General features: G+C 36.6%; 1 protein-coding gene across 1 annotated transcript in view; it reads right to left on the reverse strand.

Moving 5' to 3' along the window:
• The window catches only part of LOC115926229 (partner of bursicon-like), a 29,712-nt gene extending 14,499 nt beyond the window's left edge, over positions 1–15,213 (reverse strand). Inside the window, exon 1 of the mRNA XM_030990907.1 lies at positions 14,913–15,213. Coding sequence (XP_030846767.1) covers positions 14,913–14,918 — 6 coding nt within the window. The 5' untranslated portion in view covers positions 14,919–15,213. The remainder of the gene's footprint in view (positions 1–14,912) is intronic.
• Positions 15,214–17,493: the final 2,280 nt, after the last annotated feature.

A 17,493-nucleotide genomic window follows, 5' to 3' on the forward strand; every position in this document is an offset into this window, starting at 1 on the left:
ACGAATTCTTTGACAATATCCACCTCAACTCTTTATCACTATAAAAATAGATTTACGTCGCCATTTCTTCCGTGAAAACATTTACCCATTTTTGTTTTCGTCAGGAAAATATGACTATAGATATCAAGTAATTCAAGTAAACATGGGCACACATTTAAAAAAATATAATATTTATGTTTTTTAATTATCTCCAAGTTTTGTCAATAATACAGTTTGTCTTGCTCCTTCACTATGTATCATTTGGACAGTGTTCGATATAGCCATGATATAGCTAATGGTATGTAGTATTTGGCCTACTGCCAGAAAAAAGCCATCTTATAAAACACTTTGTCTCGGATGCTTGCAACGAACTTTGTCAAGGTCAGCTGAAGGTCATGAGATCCTTATATTGCAGGTCTGACAAATCAAGAGAAAAGGATCAAGAAGATGAGATGAGAATAAGATAAGATGAAAAGAAGATGAGATGAGAAGAAGATGAAAATAAGACAATATCTAATTAGGAATTCAAAAGTGTAATAGGAATATGTCGTCCAATTAATAACAGTTGAAAAGTGTAATGATTAAAACCTCTAATACAAAACAATCAGTGTAAAATAGGGTGTCACAACCGAATGGGACATCAGACATAAAACTAAAAAAGTTGTAAAGAGTTATATTTTTGTTATTATATAGTGTACACCCGTTCTTTCAAAAACCGCCCTTCAAAACATACTAAATTACGCATGAAATAACTGCAAAAAAGTATGTCCCGATACCCAACGCGATAAATATCTCTCGTGTTGATTTCAATGTTCTTTTATTCAATCCTTGGTTCTCTATTCAGCCTAAGAGGTAAACTTCAAATTGTTCTTGAAATATAATCATAGCAGCGTTACTTCATTACAACTAACGTCACGATGGTCTGCCCGTTTATGGCTATTTTGAGAAGACTTGTTTTAATTGAACTTTGTGTTGATTATCCAACATTTTGCCTCCACCCCTCTCTCTCTCTCTCTCTCTCTCTCTCTCCCTCTCCCTACATTAAACTGACTAAAAATGAATGGGAAAGTTGAAATAAAGTTCTTTCTTTATTATCGAAAAGCCACTATTCTGTTCGTAGCACTTTGTAAATGGTTAGCTCTAGAGCTACTTAGAATCCAAATAAATCCTATTCGCATACAAAGATTTCTCTCCCTTTCCTAACTCATGAAGTAAACTCACACGGAGAGGATTGGTGAGTAATTCCCTTGGTTTCAAGCCTGTGATGAAAGGAAAATCTAATTGGTTCTGTTATTGATCGTGAATGTAATAAAATTAAATGTTTGCAGTTGAGTGGCATAGTTGGGCATTGCAGTTCAGATGGTGATTCAGAAATGTGCTTTCACTGTGTATTCACATGTTCGCGTTAAGTTACAATAATGAGTTATGAGGCTAAAGCACGTAATTTGTACGATGATTGGAGTTGTGGTCTAGTGGACGCGTCACTGGACTATGGATCACATGGTTCGCGGTTCGATTCCCGATGCGAACATTTAATCAATATATCTACAATATCTACAATTCATGGGATGGAACGCCCTGATCAGCACATCTTGTTTTTGCAAAGGTGTCCACTAGTCGGAAGATGGAAAGCAGTCTGCCGATATAATTTGTATTGCTGAGCATATGGAGACGTTTAATAACAGTTTGCCTTTAAAAATGAAATGTTCCCAATCTTATATGTTTATAGTCAGTGCATATCCTCTGAAACCTTGGAAGTGCAAGCTTACTATTACCATGGTTTTACTGGAATGATTTTCCTCTTACTGTTGAATGAATCAGCAAACTGGTAAAATGGTGGCTAGAAAATACGGTAGAAATGGCAAATTCATGCATTGAAGTATCATTTACCTAATAACATGCATAAGTAAGAATTTCAAATGATATTCACCTTTATTCATTTTCTTTATCGGTACTATGTTGTACGCATTGAGATCAGTTCAGTAAATAATTAAGAAACAAGAAGAAGACAAAGACGGCTTGGTTTGGGAACGCCCATGACATAAAACCAAAAGTAGATTTTTACTCATGAAGTGTATCGTCTGATAACGATAATTTGAATTTATTTGTTTTTTGTTAACTTATTCTGTATTTCTAGTTTTTTTTCGATGAAAAACATTGCGCACTTATGGCGAATAATCTACCTTTCTAATGGGGGTATGTGACGTTTATGACGAACAGATTTTTCTTCTTCAAAATTCCAGCGTCAACATGGCGGTGTTGCACTATGTGAGAAGGTCGCTTTCATTATCGTGAACTAATTGAAATAGCATGGTAAGCCAAACCCCCCCCCCAAAAAAAAAAAAAGAGCAATATTTTTGTACGTGCAAATAAAATGGCACCTGAGTGCAACTAGAGACAAAAACGTATTCACTTAGCTCTGCGTTTTAAGATACGGAAATGTATTTAAAAAAACACCAAAAACGCCGCGGTTATACGACGTCATGTCTTTACGAGGCTCAACCTTTAAGCCTTAGCTGTCAACCATCAGATCCATGGGATTATACACATTAAACTTGAACCAGAGGATTACATGTCTTCATAATGAGCAGTGATATGAATTTTTGATTGGTGTTACGGAAGTCTGGATTTCCTTCTGTGATGGCCTATATATTTCGTATCGTACGAGTACCTTTTTTATCGTTATGAACAGAGAAGTGGTGCTGATATCTGGAGGGGCAAGGGAGTATGTGCCCCCAATCGGGTGGTGAAATAATAATTGTCATATTTGTATAAGGCTTAATGTTATGTTTCTATTCGCTTTACATTGTAATTATTATTACCCCTGTCATTGTAGTTGATTGCAAATCCACATAACACATGATAGTGCATACGCTCCGCTCTCTGTGCAGTATTCATGCCAGGCGCCATTTTACAAGAGCACACATTCCAATTCAACCTCATTAATGTTCGCATCCAACCGGGTATTAACACCTGGGTGGAGAGTGGCAAAATGTAGATTAATGTCTCGCAAAAAGGACATCAGTGACAGGCTTAACGCTACGCCACTGGTAAAGATAGAGAGAGAGAAGGGGGAGGGGGAAAATAGAAACAGAGAAAAGAGTAAGAGAGAGGGAGACACACAGAGAGAGCGAGAGCGAGAGAGAGAGAGAGAGAGAGGTGTACAGAGAGAGAGAGAGAGAGAGAGAGAGAGAGAGGGGGGGGGGGGGGGGGGGAGAGGGAGAGGGAAGGGGGAGAGAGAGAAGGGGAGGGGGAGAGTACCGTTTCTTGTGGTGACACGTCACATTCAGAAATCACGAGGAAAAAGCAGAAACTTTGATTAAAGTAATTAGATATTGAATTGTTATAAAGTCATTATCACAACAATGTGACCTTGTTTATTTCAGAAGAAATTATGATGTTGTTCGTCTTACCTCATTTTTTGTTGAACATAACAACGCGTCGTTTAAATTATTTGTTACCATAATCTAGCGAAAGATTATGGATTACAAAAAGTAATTACATAAACACATAATAAATAGTTTTATATAAAAAACATTCATACCTGAAAGATGCTTAACATACAGAAAATATCAAAGTTTTAGATAAATCGATCATTTAGATCATAATTCTCAGAAGAGATTGTCCTTTTTCTGATCATGTAAAAACACTTACATATTTCTTCATTGATACATTTTTCTCAATACATGCAATTTTTTTCGCTTCAAGCCATCCATATGAAATCATTGCTGTGCTATTAGGGACTTTTCGATTTGTGGACTGCGACGTATGTGGTCACTTTTGAAGCAGTGCGCATGCGCATCGACGAGCTCATCGTTCATAGCAGAATTCTCGAACGCGTTCGCCCTTGTTTTGCCGTCGTTCGCAAACTGTGACGAGACATGTTCGTAAACAATCTTTTGTAGGCACGAAACATCACATTGAAGTCACTAAATGGACCCAATTGACCTAATTCTAGAACTGGAGAGTGGTGGAAGCGTGAATTCTCTTAAATGAACACATTTTCGTGTCTGTAATTTCCATTAAATCAAAATTGTTGCAGGATAATTCATAAAATGAACACATTTTATTTGTGCATCGCCAATCTGTTGCAGCATAATTTTCGAGATTAGTCCCATGCACCGAATTTGGTGTGTTGAATCTTTAGCTTTTCGATCGAATTTCGCGCTCACTAAGCAGAATAATTCATAAAGTGAACACATTTTAGTTATGCAACGCTAATCTGTTGCAGCATAATTTTTTAGAACAGTTCCATGCACCAAATTTGGTGTTATATCTTTAGCTATTCGATCCAGTTTCGCGCTAACTAAGCGAGCGTCGTAGTTGTGTAACATCGGAAAGGTAACGAACAACGTACAGTCAGCGTGCCTCGTCAACCCTGCTTTAAAATGACCGCATACGTCGCAGTCCACTTATGAACGTGCATATCGAAAAGTCCCTATTGTTTTAAAGCAGTAGCCATACACCGTAATTCATCGATGGTTTGTTGGTGTAATCGGTCGCGTCATGACTGACGTGTTATCACCTCATTAACCTTACACCATGCCTAACTCTATTGGCCTAAGAGCACAATTATTTCGCTAGCTGGGGGTGGCCGATGTCCTGTTTGTCCAGGTAAAATGTCAATTTTTGTCATACTAGATATGAACATTGAGAAGAGTTGACCTCAGAGATACAAATCAGGCGAATTCCCGAGATAATGGAAATTTCAAAATTCTCAGGCGGAACTGGGAAAGCTCTAAAGGCCACCCTCCCTGCCACCCCTCCCTCATACGCCTATTCCTGCTTCTTGGAGGTGATTGCAGTTTCAGTTCGAATCCTCACCAGCCTTTATTATCGGTATCTGTATTTGATTTTTTCGAAACTCTTTCAAAACTCTCACTCGCTGTCTACTGTCTCTACCTTACCCCCTGTAAGTCCGACACCCTTCCCCGATCCCTATTCACCCGCTCCACCCCACCCCCTCCCTCTCTCGTCCTCTCTTTTGATGTATACTCCTTATGCTTGATCTGTAGGTTGATCTTTGATTTTTACTGAGACTCTATTACTTTTAATATGTTCTAAACATAGTGAAACTAACAGAGAGAAATATCGACAAAGATGTCTCGGTTATTAAACATGGCACATTTTGAAGTTACGAAATTGAACTTTCGATAATTACCACAATTGGTTTAACTCATTATGCCATTATCATCTTTGCATCATCCAAAATCCATGTCGTGCGAGTCGAAACGCCTCATTGAAAACTCATTATCCGGCAAGTCGATATCCGTGAAGAGATTAATGGAAAAAGGCGCCAAATCCACTTTTAGTGATCGCGATGATTAACTGTAAATTTGTATGTTTTGTCTTCTTTTTTTTTGTCTTGCATGTTTGTGTCATCTTTTGTGGTGAGGTATCGCTTGACATCTTAGATTTATAGCCTCCCATAAACAAAAAGCCTGCTAAAATGACGATGAGACCACAGTAGGTATGTGGTTCTCCAACGGACTCGATCGAAAGACAATGTAGCCGCTTTGAAAGAACCCATTTCAGGCCAAAGTGGATTAAGCGCCTTTTGGTCTCACGACGGTATAGTCCCAAACCAGACATGTGAATCAAAACATTGTAGTAAACTTGCTCTACTTTTAGCAGACGATACCTTGAACTTTGACCTTTCATTGACGCAATTGGCGAGATGTAGATTTCAGCAGATGTCTTTACACACGTCAGGAATTCAAGACCTGTCCGCTTGGGCTGTTCCAATGTAACATCCCTGCATGTCTTTCTGTCTGGCTGGAACATTCTGGAGCTGTCAGGGTCGTCCAGACATCTTCGAGACTTATAGCTGGGGAGGGGGGGGGGGCAGTTTATCCATCGGAAATTTTCACTTTATATGATAGGATACACAAGTAATAATTTGAAGGAAAATAAAACACAAGGGAACCCTCCCCCACGTAACGCCAACGGAATTTGTAAAGGTAGAAAGAGACACTTCGAGACGCCAAAGCATGTTAATTGTTATGATAACATGATGTAAGAATGATAAAACTAATGAGTCATGTGGTCTCTTCTCTTTTTCAAGGTGTTATTTACATTTAACAGTTCTATGAGTATGAATGAAGACATTATATGTGTTATCATGTCAGGCTTCCATTAATTGAGGTATTCCTGCTCGATTTAAAGATGATACAATATAAGAGAAAGATTTGAAGAAAAAATGTTTAGAATTTGGGTCCTCTTCCCTTGCCCGGTGGCGTAGCTTTAAATAGATTTGTGCCCCAACATGAATAGCAAGAAGAAAAAAAACACACAGAAGAAAAAGAGTGAAGGAGAACTTAAAAATGAGATGATAAAAATACTTTGCCCCACCCAACACTCACCTGCGGCCTTTACGTAGGCCTACATTTCGCTGATCAAGTTAGGCTAGTGACACCCCCCCCCCCATGATGCCAGCCCTCTCTCAATGACTGGGGCTACGCCACTGTTCCTACTCATAAATGACTGGCTACGCCACTGCCCATGGACATGACAGAAATTAATCACAGCAATTGGATGTCTAGATACATGCAGTAAATCATTATCAGTGCATGTCATTAGACGAACTGAAGCGAACGAAAAGAAGAATGATTGCAGGAATATTGATTAAGTCTACCTCAAAAGAAGAAAAAATCGTATGAAAAATTGTTTTCGTGTTGTTCTGCATTATCTCATGGTCTTAATACTTTGTCTTAATGAGATTATAACCCTCTCCCTGCCTTTGTACACTTTCCACCACTTTCTGATTGTCCTGGTCCCGTAAATATATCATGTAAATTTAGGGCGACAAAAATCTACACAGCTTTATATATAACATTTGTTTTGGAAAGCATCTTTTTCTGCTTTTTGCAGGTATTATTCTTCTTACTTTCAATGAAATAGCTTTCATCGATTATTTACCGCTTCTAATTTTATAAAAGCCTTAGAAATTATTTAATGGACCACATTGGTTAAAATCTTCTGTATCAGTAAATACCCAATGTTTTTGCTTAACGATAGGGTAGGCCTATGTTAATTAAGCCAACTAGTTTATCAAAAGGATACAGGGTATGTATAAACGAAAGCTGCCGCAATGAATTGGGATATTTGTATTAAATTTTAATACAGAGAAGTTATTTCTTATGTTAACGAAGCCGTGCTTTTTGGCACGCATACTCATTACTACGATTTTTTGGCGCGCTACCAAAATATTACGCCATTTAAAATCGTTTAACATCTCATTGAGACAGCGAGTATGCGTTATTATGACGGTCGTCTGGAGGAGGAATGGATCGCAGTCAGACATGGGTCACACGAACTCTACGAGGTGGGTGGCATAAGTCTTGGCTTGGACACTTGGATCATAAAGCTCAAACTTTTAAAATCTGGGTTTTCGATAAAACAAGGGATTGCTTTCTGTACAATTCAACTAAATAGCATTTCGGGATATATTTCCTTTTATGTTGGACCAAGGACCCTGGTACATAGACCATTCGAGGATTTACGGAGGCATAATCGGCACGTGATCCTTTAGACAATGTTTTGGGGGTAAAGTAGAATATCTGAAGAGCACAAAAGAAAAAACAGCCTTTTCCTCATTGTGTGATTCTTGGGCCCCTCCCCTTCAAGCCAGTGACTACTAATCTCATATATTTAATACACTAACCAATCGGAGCACGTCGATACCAAGTATGCAGGTCGTTGAAGAGAAGATTAAGTTCTCGTAAAGATAAACAGGTTGCTTAGTTTGTTGTTTTTACCTGACTGCTAAGAAAGCATGTGCATGTGTGCTTATAGGTAAGCAACCGGGTACCGACGGCTTTAAGCACTCTCCGAGGGACTTGGTTATGAGGATTAAAAGATAATAGTGTGTGAGCTTTCTCATCAGTTTATGTCAGTTTGGAAGAATTTCATAGCTGCAATGCTTCCATAAGGACTGCTAAAAATTGTCCTTATATTCGAAATATGAAGAGAATTAGCTGACAATAGAGCCAAGTTTTGAAGCCACGACATGTGTGTAGTCCTATGTACCCATTCCTGTGTACATTGCATGCGACTTTAAGCAATGACTCTTCCTAATTTCATAAAATCTTTGTTAGCTTTAATCTAAACATGTATATGAACTAAAGTTCAAATTTGTATTCAACTAGCTCAAAGAAAACGTCGCATCATGAAAACATTGTTCTCCAGGTAAAGAGATAACACAGGGGGAAACAGACGGTGGGAAAAGAAATTACCTGGTCTCAGAACCCTTAATAGTTATCTTGCTGACATAGTCTATCATTCAATTTAATTCAAGTTCAAGTTCTTTCTGCGAATACCACAAGTTATGGTCATTACTCGAAGAACCATCAGACTAGATGGCATTAACTTTAACTTGTGACGATTGCCTCGTGCAAGACATTACGACGGTTTATTGGGTTCATGCCAGGTACGAGCGCCAAGATGTATACGCAGAGAACATGTGCCATGAGGCATGCTACAGCGGAATACATGTTGTTTACACACGTTTTTATGCCAGTTGCACACGAGCTGTCTTGTGCTGACACAGGGTTGTGCCAGCTACTGACGCGGTCTTTGACATGCCATATGATAGTGACCATTTATAGGCGTTGTAAACGAGCTGTCATTTGCTAAAGCAGGGTTGTGTCAGCTACTGACGCGATCTTTGACGCGCTGTATGATAGTGATAAGTTATGTCCGTTGCACATGGGCTCTCACTTGCTGACGCGGTCTTTGACGCTCCATATGATAGTGACAATTTATAGCCGTTGCACACGAGCTGTCTTTTACTGACGCAGGGTTGTGTCAGCTACTGACGCGGTCTTTGACACGCCATATGATAGTGACAATTTATAGCCGTTGTAAACGAGCTGTCATTTGCTGAAGCAAGGCTGTGTCAGCTACTGACGCGATCTTTGACGCGCTGTATGATAGTGATAAGTTATGTCCGTTGCACATGGGCTCTCACTTGCTGACGCGGTCTTTGACGCTCCATATGATAGTGACAATTTATAGCCGTTGCACACGAGCTGTCTTTTACTGACGCAGGGTTGTGTCAGCTACTGACGCGGTCTTTGACGCTCCATATGATAGTGACAATTTATGGCCGTTGCACACGAGCTGTCTTTTACTGACGCAGGGTTGTGTCAGCTACTGACGCGGTCTTTGACACGCCATATGATAGTGACAATTTATAGCCGTTGTACACGAGCTGTCATTTACTGACGTTTCGTATTGCATAAATCTCTCGCGCGGACTTTCAGTGACGCGTCGTGAACACGATCCTCCCATCTTCAAATAGACATTCTACCACCTCGATGTTGTTATTGTTGTTGTTGTTATTTTTATTTTTGGCGTTTATGAAAGGGGTAAAAGGGATGTTATAGTTTGATGGGAGAATCAAACGACCTGCATATAACCAATCACCGTTTACTTCCGACATGACAGGTCTTTGCACCTGTCTGCTAGCATTCTATTGATTTAGAGTTTTTTGTTTTCTTCTTCTTCATTTTCTTCTTCTTCATCTTCTTTCTCCTCCTCCTCATATTGCTCTTCTTCTCCTTTTCCTTCTTCTTCTTCTTCTTTTCATATTTGTTTCCTTTTTTGTAGTTTCCATAAGTTTCATTTTGAAGTTTCGTCAACGATGGGTAGTTTGAAATAATTGACGCAGGCTGTGATTGGCGTTTTTGCAATGTTAGACTCAAAACTGAATAAGTTAGCCTGCTTTATAATACGCGAAATGGTTAATAATACAATAGATGGTTTGAAAATTATGCTTTTTAATAGACCTTACTATTGATTCAGATAATTCATGTTTATAGTTTATCCACGGTAAATAGAATAAAACTACATTAAGATTTGTCTGTATTATATCTAATTCACCGTCTTGATAGGTACCCAAATACTATTCAAGTTTAGAAGCACTATAATGTCTGAACTACGTACACATGCATAATAGTAACATCCATAACCCCTCCATCCCCTGCTAATACATGGTTAAGGTAACCATTTGGGACTGATTATAAGGAAGCCTTGAGGTATTATAAACACAATAATCATGCCGTTGCGAATATCAACTGGGACATACGACGCGCACTTTCATTGATTTTTAAGCGGGAATTATTGGACCTTAGATTGAGGTTATCATCTTACCGCATAACACCCAGTTTTAATGTGAGGCACTGTGCGAGTGATAAGCAATATGTGGTAAGGATATGTGTAAAGCGATTTAGTGATATCGTCGATATATCAACCCAGAATTATTAATATCATCGTTATTTTAAATATGTTATTATCACGTTTATACTAAGTATTAGTATTATTATCATGATTAATATTGTTATCCTTCTTCTTTCTTCTTCTTCTTCTTCTTCTTCTTCCTCTTCTTCTATGTCTTCTTCTTCTTCTTCTCTTCTTCTTCTTCTTCTTCTTCTTCTTCTTCTTCTTCTTCTTCTTCTTCTTCTTCTTCTTCTTCTTCTTCTTCTTCTTCTATTTTTTCTTCTTCTTGATTTACTTGTTCTCTTTCTAATTCATTTCATTTTTCCCCCTCCTCCCCCTCTTCATATTGTTGTTGTGAGGTGTGATTTTCTATCAGTGATTTCCGATAAGTTATGTTTTATATGAACTAAACGTGCACTTGGACTTTTCCATAAGTTTTGATTTAATTTACTTAACACTCATTGAATATGAAAGAGTATATAATAGACAGTTCCAAAATGCATACCAGAAATATACCCCCGTATGTACTCTTACTGTACCATATAAAACCTTGCTGATAGGTTTTTGCTTTTCCCTAAGAGTTTAACAATTTTTTTTATTTTATTTTAAACAATTAATAATGATTTAGACAAACTACAACAGGAGTAACACATCCAGAATACGGTCAGTTGTTTAAGAAAGAGAAGAACTTTCGCTTGGGAATCTGAAGATCGATAATCTCTTCTTCATGTAGTATATCAGTTCAGTTCAGTTCAGTTCAGTTCATTTATTCAATTCATTTCTAAAATGTACAGACAGTTGTACGTGACAAAAAACATACATATTTACAAGTCATGAAATAAAAAGCAATAAATATTATAAGTAGGCCTATTACATTGTAAGAAAATGAATTATGAGAACTTTAAAATAAAGCCAGATGGCCTTGTGAAAAAAAAAGTCCCCATTTGCTAGAGAGTGATTTGGAGGCTTCATAATAATAGTTTCAAATTTGTACAACAAAGGGAAAAGAAACAAGCAATGGATATGAATATATACATGCATAGAATATGAAATACAAAATACCTACATGTAGATGCCAACAGATATAAAGTGCATCCAAGTAATTATATGACGAATAGTAATATCATTAGATGGTAGAAGATGGTGACAATCAACCCACTTCCAGGATAATTAAAGGGATAATCCATAGCTATGTCGTGGTCTTCTGTTACCATATGTATATACATATATACACTTTTGTTAAAACCTGTAAATATGGTTTATATAATATTTCAAAAATGGATATAAATTCATTTATTCATTCTTTTATTTATTCATTTATTCATTATTTTCATTTATTCAATTATTAATTCATTCATTAGTTCATTTATTCATTTATTTATTCATTCACTCATCCGTTCATACATTCTTTCATTAATCCATCCATCCATCTATCCATCCATCCATCCATCCATTCATTCATTTATCATTAGCGAAAACGGGCCGGTTGGCGACATTTGCTTCCTCACTAGGAAAGATTCCCTTAGTTGTCATGGTTACCGGTATGAATGATTCTTCCGAGCTCGCACTGCTGTCAATTATCGTGCTTAATTGTTCTTTAATTGTAGAATGTTTTTCTGCGTCTTCATAAAACAACTGAGGCTGAACACAAAGACATTGCAAAACATATTGAAGGTTTATACTCGATCTTATCCCATGAAATAAATGCATTACTTTCGAGTCATTTCAAGGTAACCTTTTTTTTCCTTCAAGTCATCTTCCCATTCTATTTCTCCATCATTTTAATTGTTCTTCATTTTGCTTCTAAATCTAGATCATCTAAGGAAAGCCAATCGGAGCTTTTTTACAAAACAAGAATGCTAGAGTATGAAGAAATCACTGATTTGTAACTTACACACTTTTGTCTAGAGGCGACTTAAAAAACCGTAAAATGAAAATAGCGGAAAACTCAAAATAAATTGCTATCATATTTTGTTTACATAGTATACCGCTTTCTACAAGTTCTTACGTTAGATAGTCTTTGTACTATGTGAAATTAATAAAAGGCCTGTCATTATGTTTGCAATCGAATATAAAATGACGTTTTAAATTTGCAATTGATAACAAACTTGTGTGTTACGGGGTGCCAACAATATATGTATAACAGCGACTAAGCAATATGGGCGGAGTATAATTTTCAAGAAATTCAAGGTAGTGCCAACAAGCAACGTCAATACATGAACTCTAACACGTGCTAACAACACGCACAGTTATTAAATATTAGGTTTATCTGGTATTTCATTTTGCTTATCGTAAACCGATATTACTTCAAAATTATGAAATGATCAAGAAGGGTAAGCGATCAAGAAGCGTGCTTATTAAACTGCTGGTAATTGGTGTGTGATGTAAATAGAGTCATGCATCTAAATTAATATCAGGCGCAGCACACAAGTCTGGTGACACGTGTGAAATTCTTCACCGAAAGGTCAACTATGGCGCCAAAACTTTGTCAAAATAGAAAAGAATGCAAGTTCCTGGAAATTCGTTCATAATGAATGCATGACGGAAGCGTTCGATTTGGTGAAGATTCATTTATGGGGGCAGTAAAGTGATCCTATTCAGTTTTGTATATATTTATGTATTCATCATTTAATTGTTTCAGGCAAAGATTGTGTCCTTTCGTGGTCAAGTATGTGGCTGGTAGCATAACATGTTGATGATGAATATAGGATTATTAAAATTGTAATGCCCTCTGGTTTCGTTTTCCAGATATGTGTTTTAACTAAAAACGTTTGAAAACCATGATTCTGGGCCGAAGAAATGTATGCATGAAGGCAATCCAGGATAAAACAAAATGCCGAATAAAGACAAAGTAATCCTTATTCAAAAATCTAGAAGGATGAAGGACCTCTACTGCCCTGGAAAGCACTGAGCATAATGAAAAAAATACCACCCTGGAGACCTTTAGGAAATATATTTTTTAGACGCCTTAAACGGGATTTTAGTCGGGGAGAGCACTTAATATATAAAAGAGGTATTATCAAGCTTGAAATTCACCCCACGCTCTTTTTATTAGCATAATATACAATTTTCAAAAAGTACACGCGTGTAGAAAGAAGGGTACGAGGGGCAGAAGGAAAACAGTTGATATTTCCCTTTTTAAACATTTGCGTGTTGATTCAAATAATAACAATCAGAATTGTATATTTGAACATGAAAAATGAAATACTCTGCAATACAATGAGACGCGTCGATCATGTCGATTGTATTATTATAAATGCATGAATTACAGAATACACTTCTGAAACTTGCACAAAGCCATTACCTGTTTAATATTTCTCTTACGACTGAATATCCACATAAATATTTGTTTTCCAAAAAAAAATATTAACAATATTGGTTGAATATTTATTAATTCATCGAATGATCATGCTACATTTTCATTATTATATAAATTTTGATCTTTTTTTATAGCACACCTATCCAACACGCAAGGTGTTCAAGGCGCTCTAATATTACCTCGTTCCTGCTAGGTGGCCATTTTGGGTGCTTGCGGCATCCAAGGAATTCCTTTCTACAGGTACCCATTTATTTCCTGGGCGGAAAGTGGCAAATGTCTGGCCGAGGGACATTAGTGGCTGTTATTGTTATTGTTTAATTACTATTATTAAGATAATAACTATTATTGTGTGTTTTTTAATCAACTATCATTAATATTATCATTATTAGATGCTGCTCGTAAATATCGGCTTGCATAGTGATGTACTGTATTATAATTATTATTATTATTATTATTATTATTATTATTATTATTATTATTATTATTATTATTATCAGAAGTAGTAGTAGTAGTAGTAGTAGTAGTAGTAGTAGAAGTAGTAGTAGTAGTAGGCCTAGTAGTAGTATCAACATCATAAGCGAACATTAAACATACGTCTTTTTTTAGTTTAAAAAAAAATATTTTTCATTATATATTATAAATAAAAAAGCATTGAGCTAGTGTTTATCACAACAAAGACAAAAACTATGCTCTTGTCGAACCTGTAGAAGAAAACAGTTGATTGAGATCAATGTATGTGTCTTCAGCCACGAGTAATTCTATATGAACGTCACTACGCGGGCATTTATCCTGCTCAGTATCCATTCAATGAGGGCGCTCAACTCTAAATAACTGAAATGTATTATTAGTATTATTAAATGCGTCATAAGCTTACACGATTATTTGAAAAATAAAGTGTTACTGTGTACATCTCAACGAGAATGTCTTTATCATTTTTACTTTTCTGTATATGACTTTTCAAATCATCTCAATGAATTATTGAATAGTGCCTCATCAAAGTTTACTGAGAAAATACTCATTGATAGCTTGTCCATGATAGCAAATAATTTTATGGTTTACCAACGCAACTTGTAGCTCTAAATTCACAACAGACGAATTAATTCAAAGAAGCTGAGTTTTTTTTTAAAGAGAAAACTAATGCAAACAGTTGGAATTATAGATCTTTTTAAATTTTAATTTGAGATGATATATTACGTCACCATCTCGTCAAGATCTTGCTAAGATGGAATCAAATTACAAAGGGCTATTCCGAAAGAAAGATTTGATTATAACCAACAAAAAAATCCAACGTTGTTAAGTACGAATTACTTGTATCAGAATTCAATACAGATTCAAGGTGAACATAATAAGAGCAATTAATATGTGCATCCTTAAGAAATAAGAGAAATAAACTTACCGCCATCGCCGATTAATTCTGTGCTGTCAAATCAATTTGCAAAACACATCAACAATGTGCAGGGCCGCCTCTTGTCTCAATTCCGTTTGCTGATGATGCTATCTATTATTTCGTTTGAACATTCAATTGCTTAATGACTTTTCCGCTTGTGGGTCTGTTTTTTCCCCGCCGGTTCCGTCAACGCAAAGAATGTTGGAATTTTGACCACCTGCTATTGCTCGAACTCCCGCCCTTGCACGCAGCCGTAGGTTGGGCGTCCGGTGACAAGCAATTTACGCTCGCGTAGCTAGACGCGCGATGATACAAAACACGCGATCATTGTACAAATGATTGAACATCATTTCCCGCCTGAAACACGAGCACTGATTGGTTGCTCGATGCAACGGATATAGTTTGGAATTACAAACGAGGATGTTTATTGGTTGAGCAGGCTTGCTCTATTCCATAAGGGAAAGACATGCTACTGGGGGTTTAAGGCCTTCACCAATTAGTGAAAATAGAAGAATATGATAGCGTTTAGATGAACGTTAGAGTAGGACGATGAAGGATGAAGTGTTTATTTAGGGCTGGTTTAAGACCCTTTGACGATGGAGATGATGCTTGGATAACGAAAGAGAAGAAAATTCCGTCTGATATGATTTGGTGAACCTCAGGCCCCGTTCCAGTTTCGTGGTGATGAAAATATAGAACAAAATGAAGCCATTTAGACTCAGTAATATACATTCGTGTCTATCTATCGATCTTCTTATTGTGTATGTGCAATTATATCTTAGAATAATAATTATAATCTAGGTAATGATTTCATTTGTCTATTGGAAGCACAAGGTACGGGGTTCGAATCCCTCTCACGGCACTATTGCCTTTTGCAAGACATTAATCTACAGTCTCCACTCTCCACCCAGGTGATGTAAATGGGTAAAGTCCATGAAAGGTCGTGCGCCTAACCATGGTAGCTCTTCGCTCAAGGATGAGTTAATAAAGTAGGATTGCAGGCCCGTAGCATACCGTAGGGTAATCATATATTATATATATTAACAAGAAGGGACGTTACTAACCTCATAATAATCCAAGATATTTCATATTTTATCTCTATCGGCAAATTTGAATTACAGAAGTGTTCTGGAAACATATAATTATTAAAGGGAAAGTAAACAGTGATTACCTACAAATTGGTTTGCAATAAAAACAGAAAGTAATACATACGGAAAAGTGAAAGTGTGAAGAAGATACTTCATAACATTAAGAACATCACTTGACAATATGCCAACTCTAGAATTTATCATATAACAACTCTCGTAACTCTAAAATTGTTTATGCTTCATGTAAAATTGATGTTTAAATTGGACAGAAAAATAAACAGGAATAACATTAATAAACATTATAATTAATTCAAATGTTTATCCTTATCACAATTTCATATATACAAAGTAGTTAGATGATTTTGATTCTGTACAAACGGGTGATCCTACAACCATGGAACCACTAGGTAGGTCCATGCTATATACAACGCTCTTTGAAAATTTACTCCATCTTACAATAATGATAATAATATAAAAAAAATGCTTCGACGACTACTACTACTACTACTACTCCTAGTAATAATGATGATAATGATGAAAATAATAATAATATTAATACTACTACTAATAATGATAACAATACTAGTAGTTATTATAATCCCTGAGGAGATTTACTGCCAGGCGCCATTACAAGCACATACATGTTAATCCACACACATTAAACTTTAACTTTTGCATGCCATCGGGTACCCTTTTAACATCTGGGTGGAGAGTGGCACAACATGTAGTTTAATGTCTTACCAAAGGAAATTAGTATGGCAGCGGGACTAGAACCAACATCCACAGTTCGGCGATATTTCCACTAGACCACGACATCTAACAATGTATATATTATCATAAAGAAATAAGTTAGCATTGGTTTATATTAAAATAAATTTTAAACTTTCATTCTTTAATCAATTATGTTCCAATTTTGTCCTTAAAGATAAGGTTGCGTTCTGGTCATGCGATTGCATTGTGAGTCTTGTAAATGCTACAATCACTGTACATAGAAAGATGTATATGGGACTACACGAACATGTGGCATGAAAAGCCGTCCCGAATTTTATGATGTTACATGCCATATTTAGAATATTAAAGCATTTGAAGAGCCAAGCTTTTCAGGGAACAATTTTTATCGGATGTTTTGCCACACTTGCATAATACATTGATAACGCTGACAAATTATTGTTCACCTCTTCCAAGAACCCAACCTTCTGAAGAAAGAAAAAGTAAAGTATGCCACCGTGCTAAAATAAAATAAACAAACAAGCAAACAAACAAACCAGATTGTTCTTGTGAATCATTGTTTTAGATTCCTGTTGCCAACGTCATAATGACATATATACGATCTGTACACAAGCACATCATAAGAAAGGAGTGATACACAGCGTATGAAAAGCTTGATCACGATGAAGGGCTATAGTAGGACCCAAGATATCCAACGAACTTGAATGAGAACTTTCTAAACAGTTGTATTTAAATGCGTCCATGAACATTTAACAGGTTTACGGCATCCATTA

The sequence above is a fragment of the Strongylocentrotus purpuratus genome, unplaced genomic scaffold (assembly GCF_000002235.5).
Source record: "Strongylocentrotus purpuratus isolate Spur 01 unplaced genomic scaffold, Spur_5.0 spur5_scaffold_19, whole genome shotgun sequence".
Taxonomy (NCBI): Eukaryota; Metazoa; Echinodermata; class Echinoidea; order Camarodonta; family Strongylocentrotidae; genus Strongylocentrotus; species Strongylocentrotus purpuratus.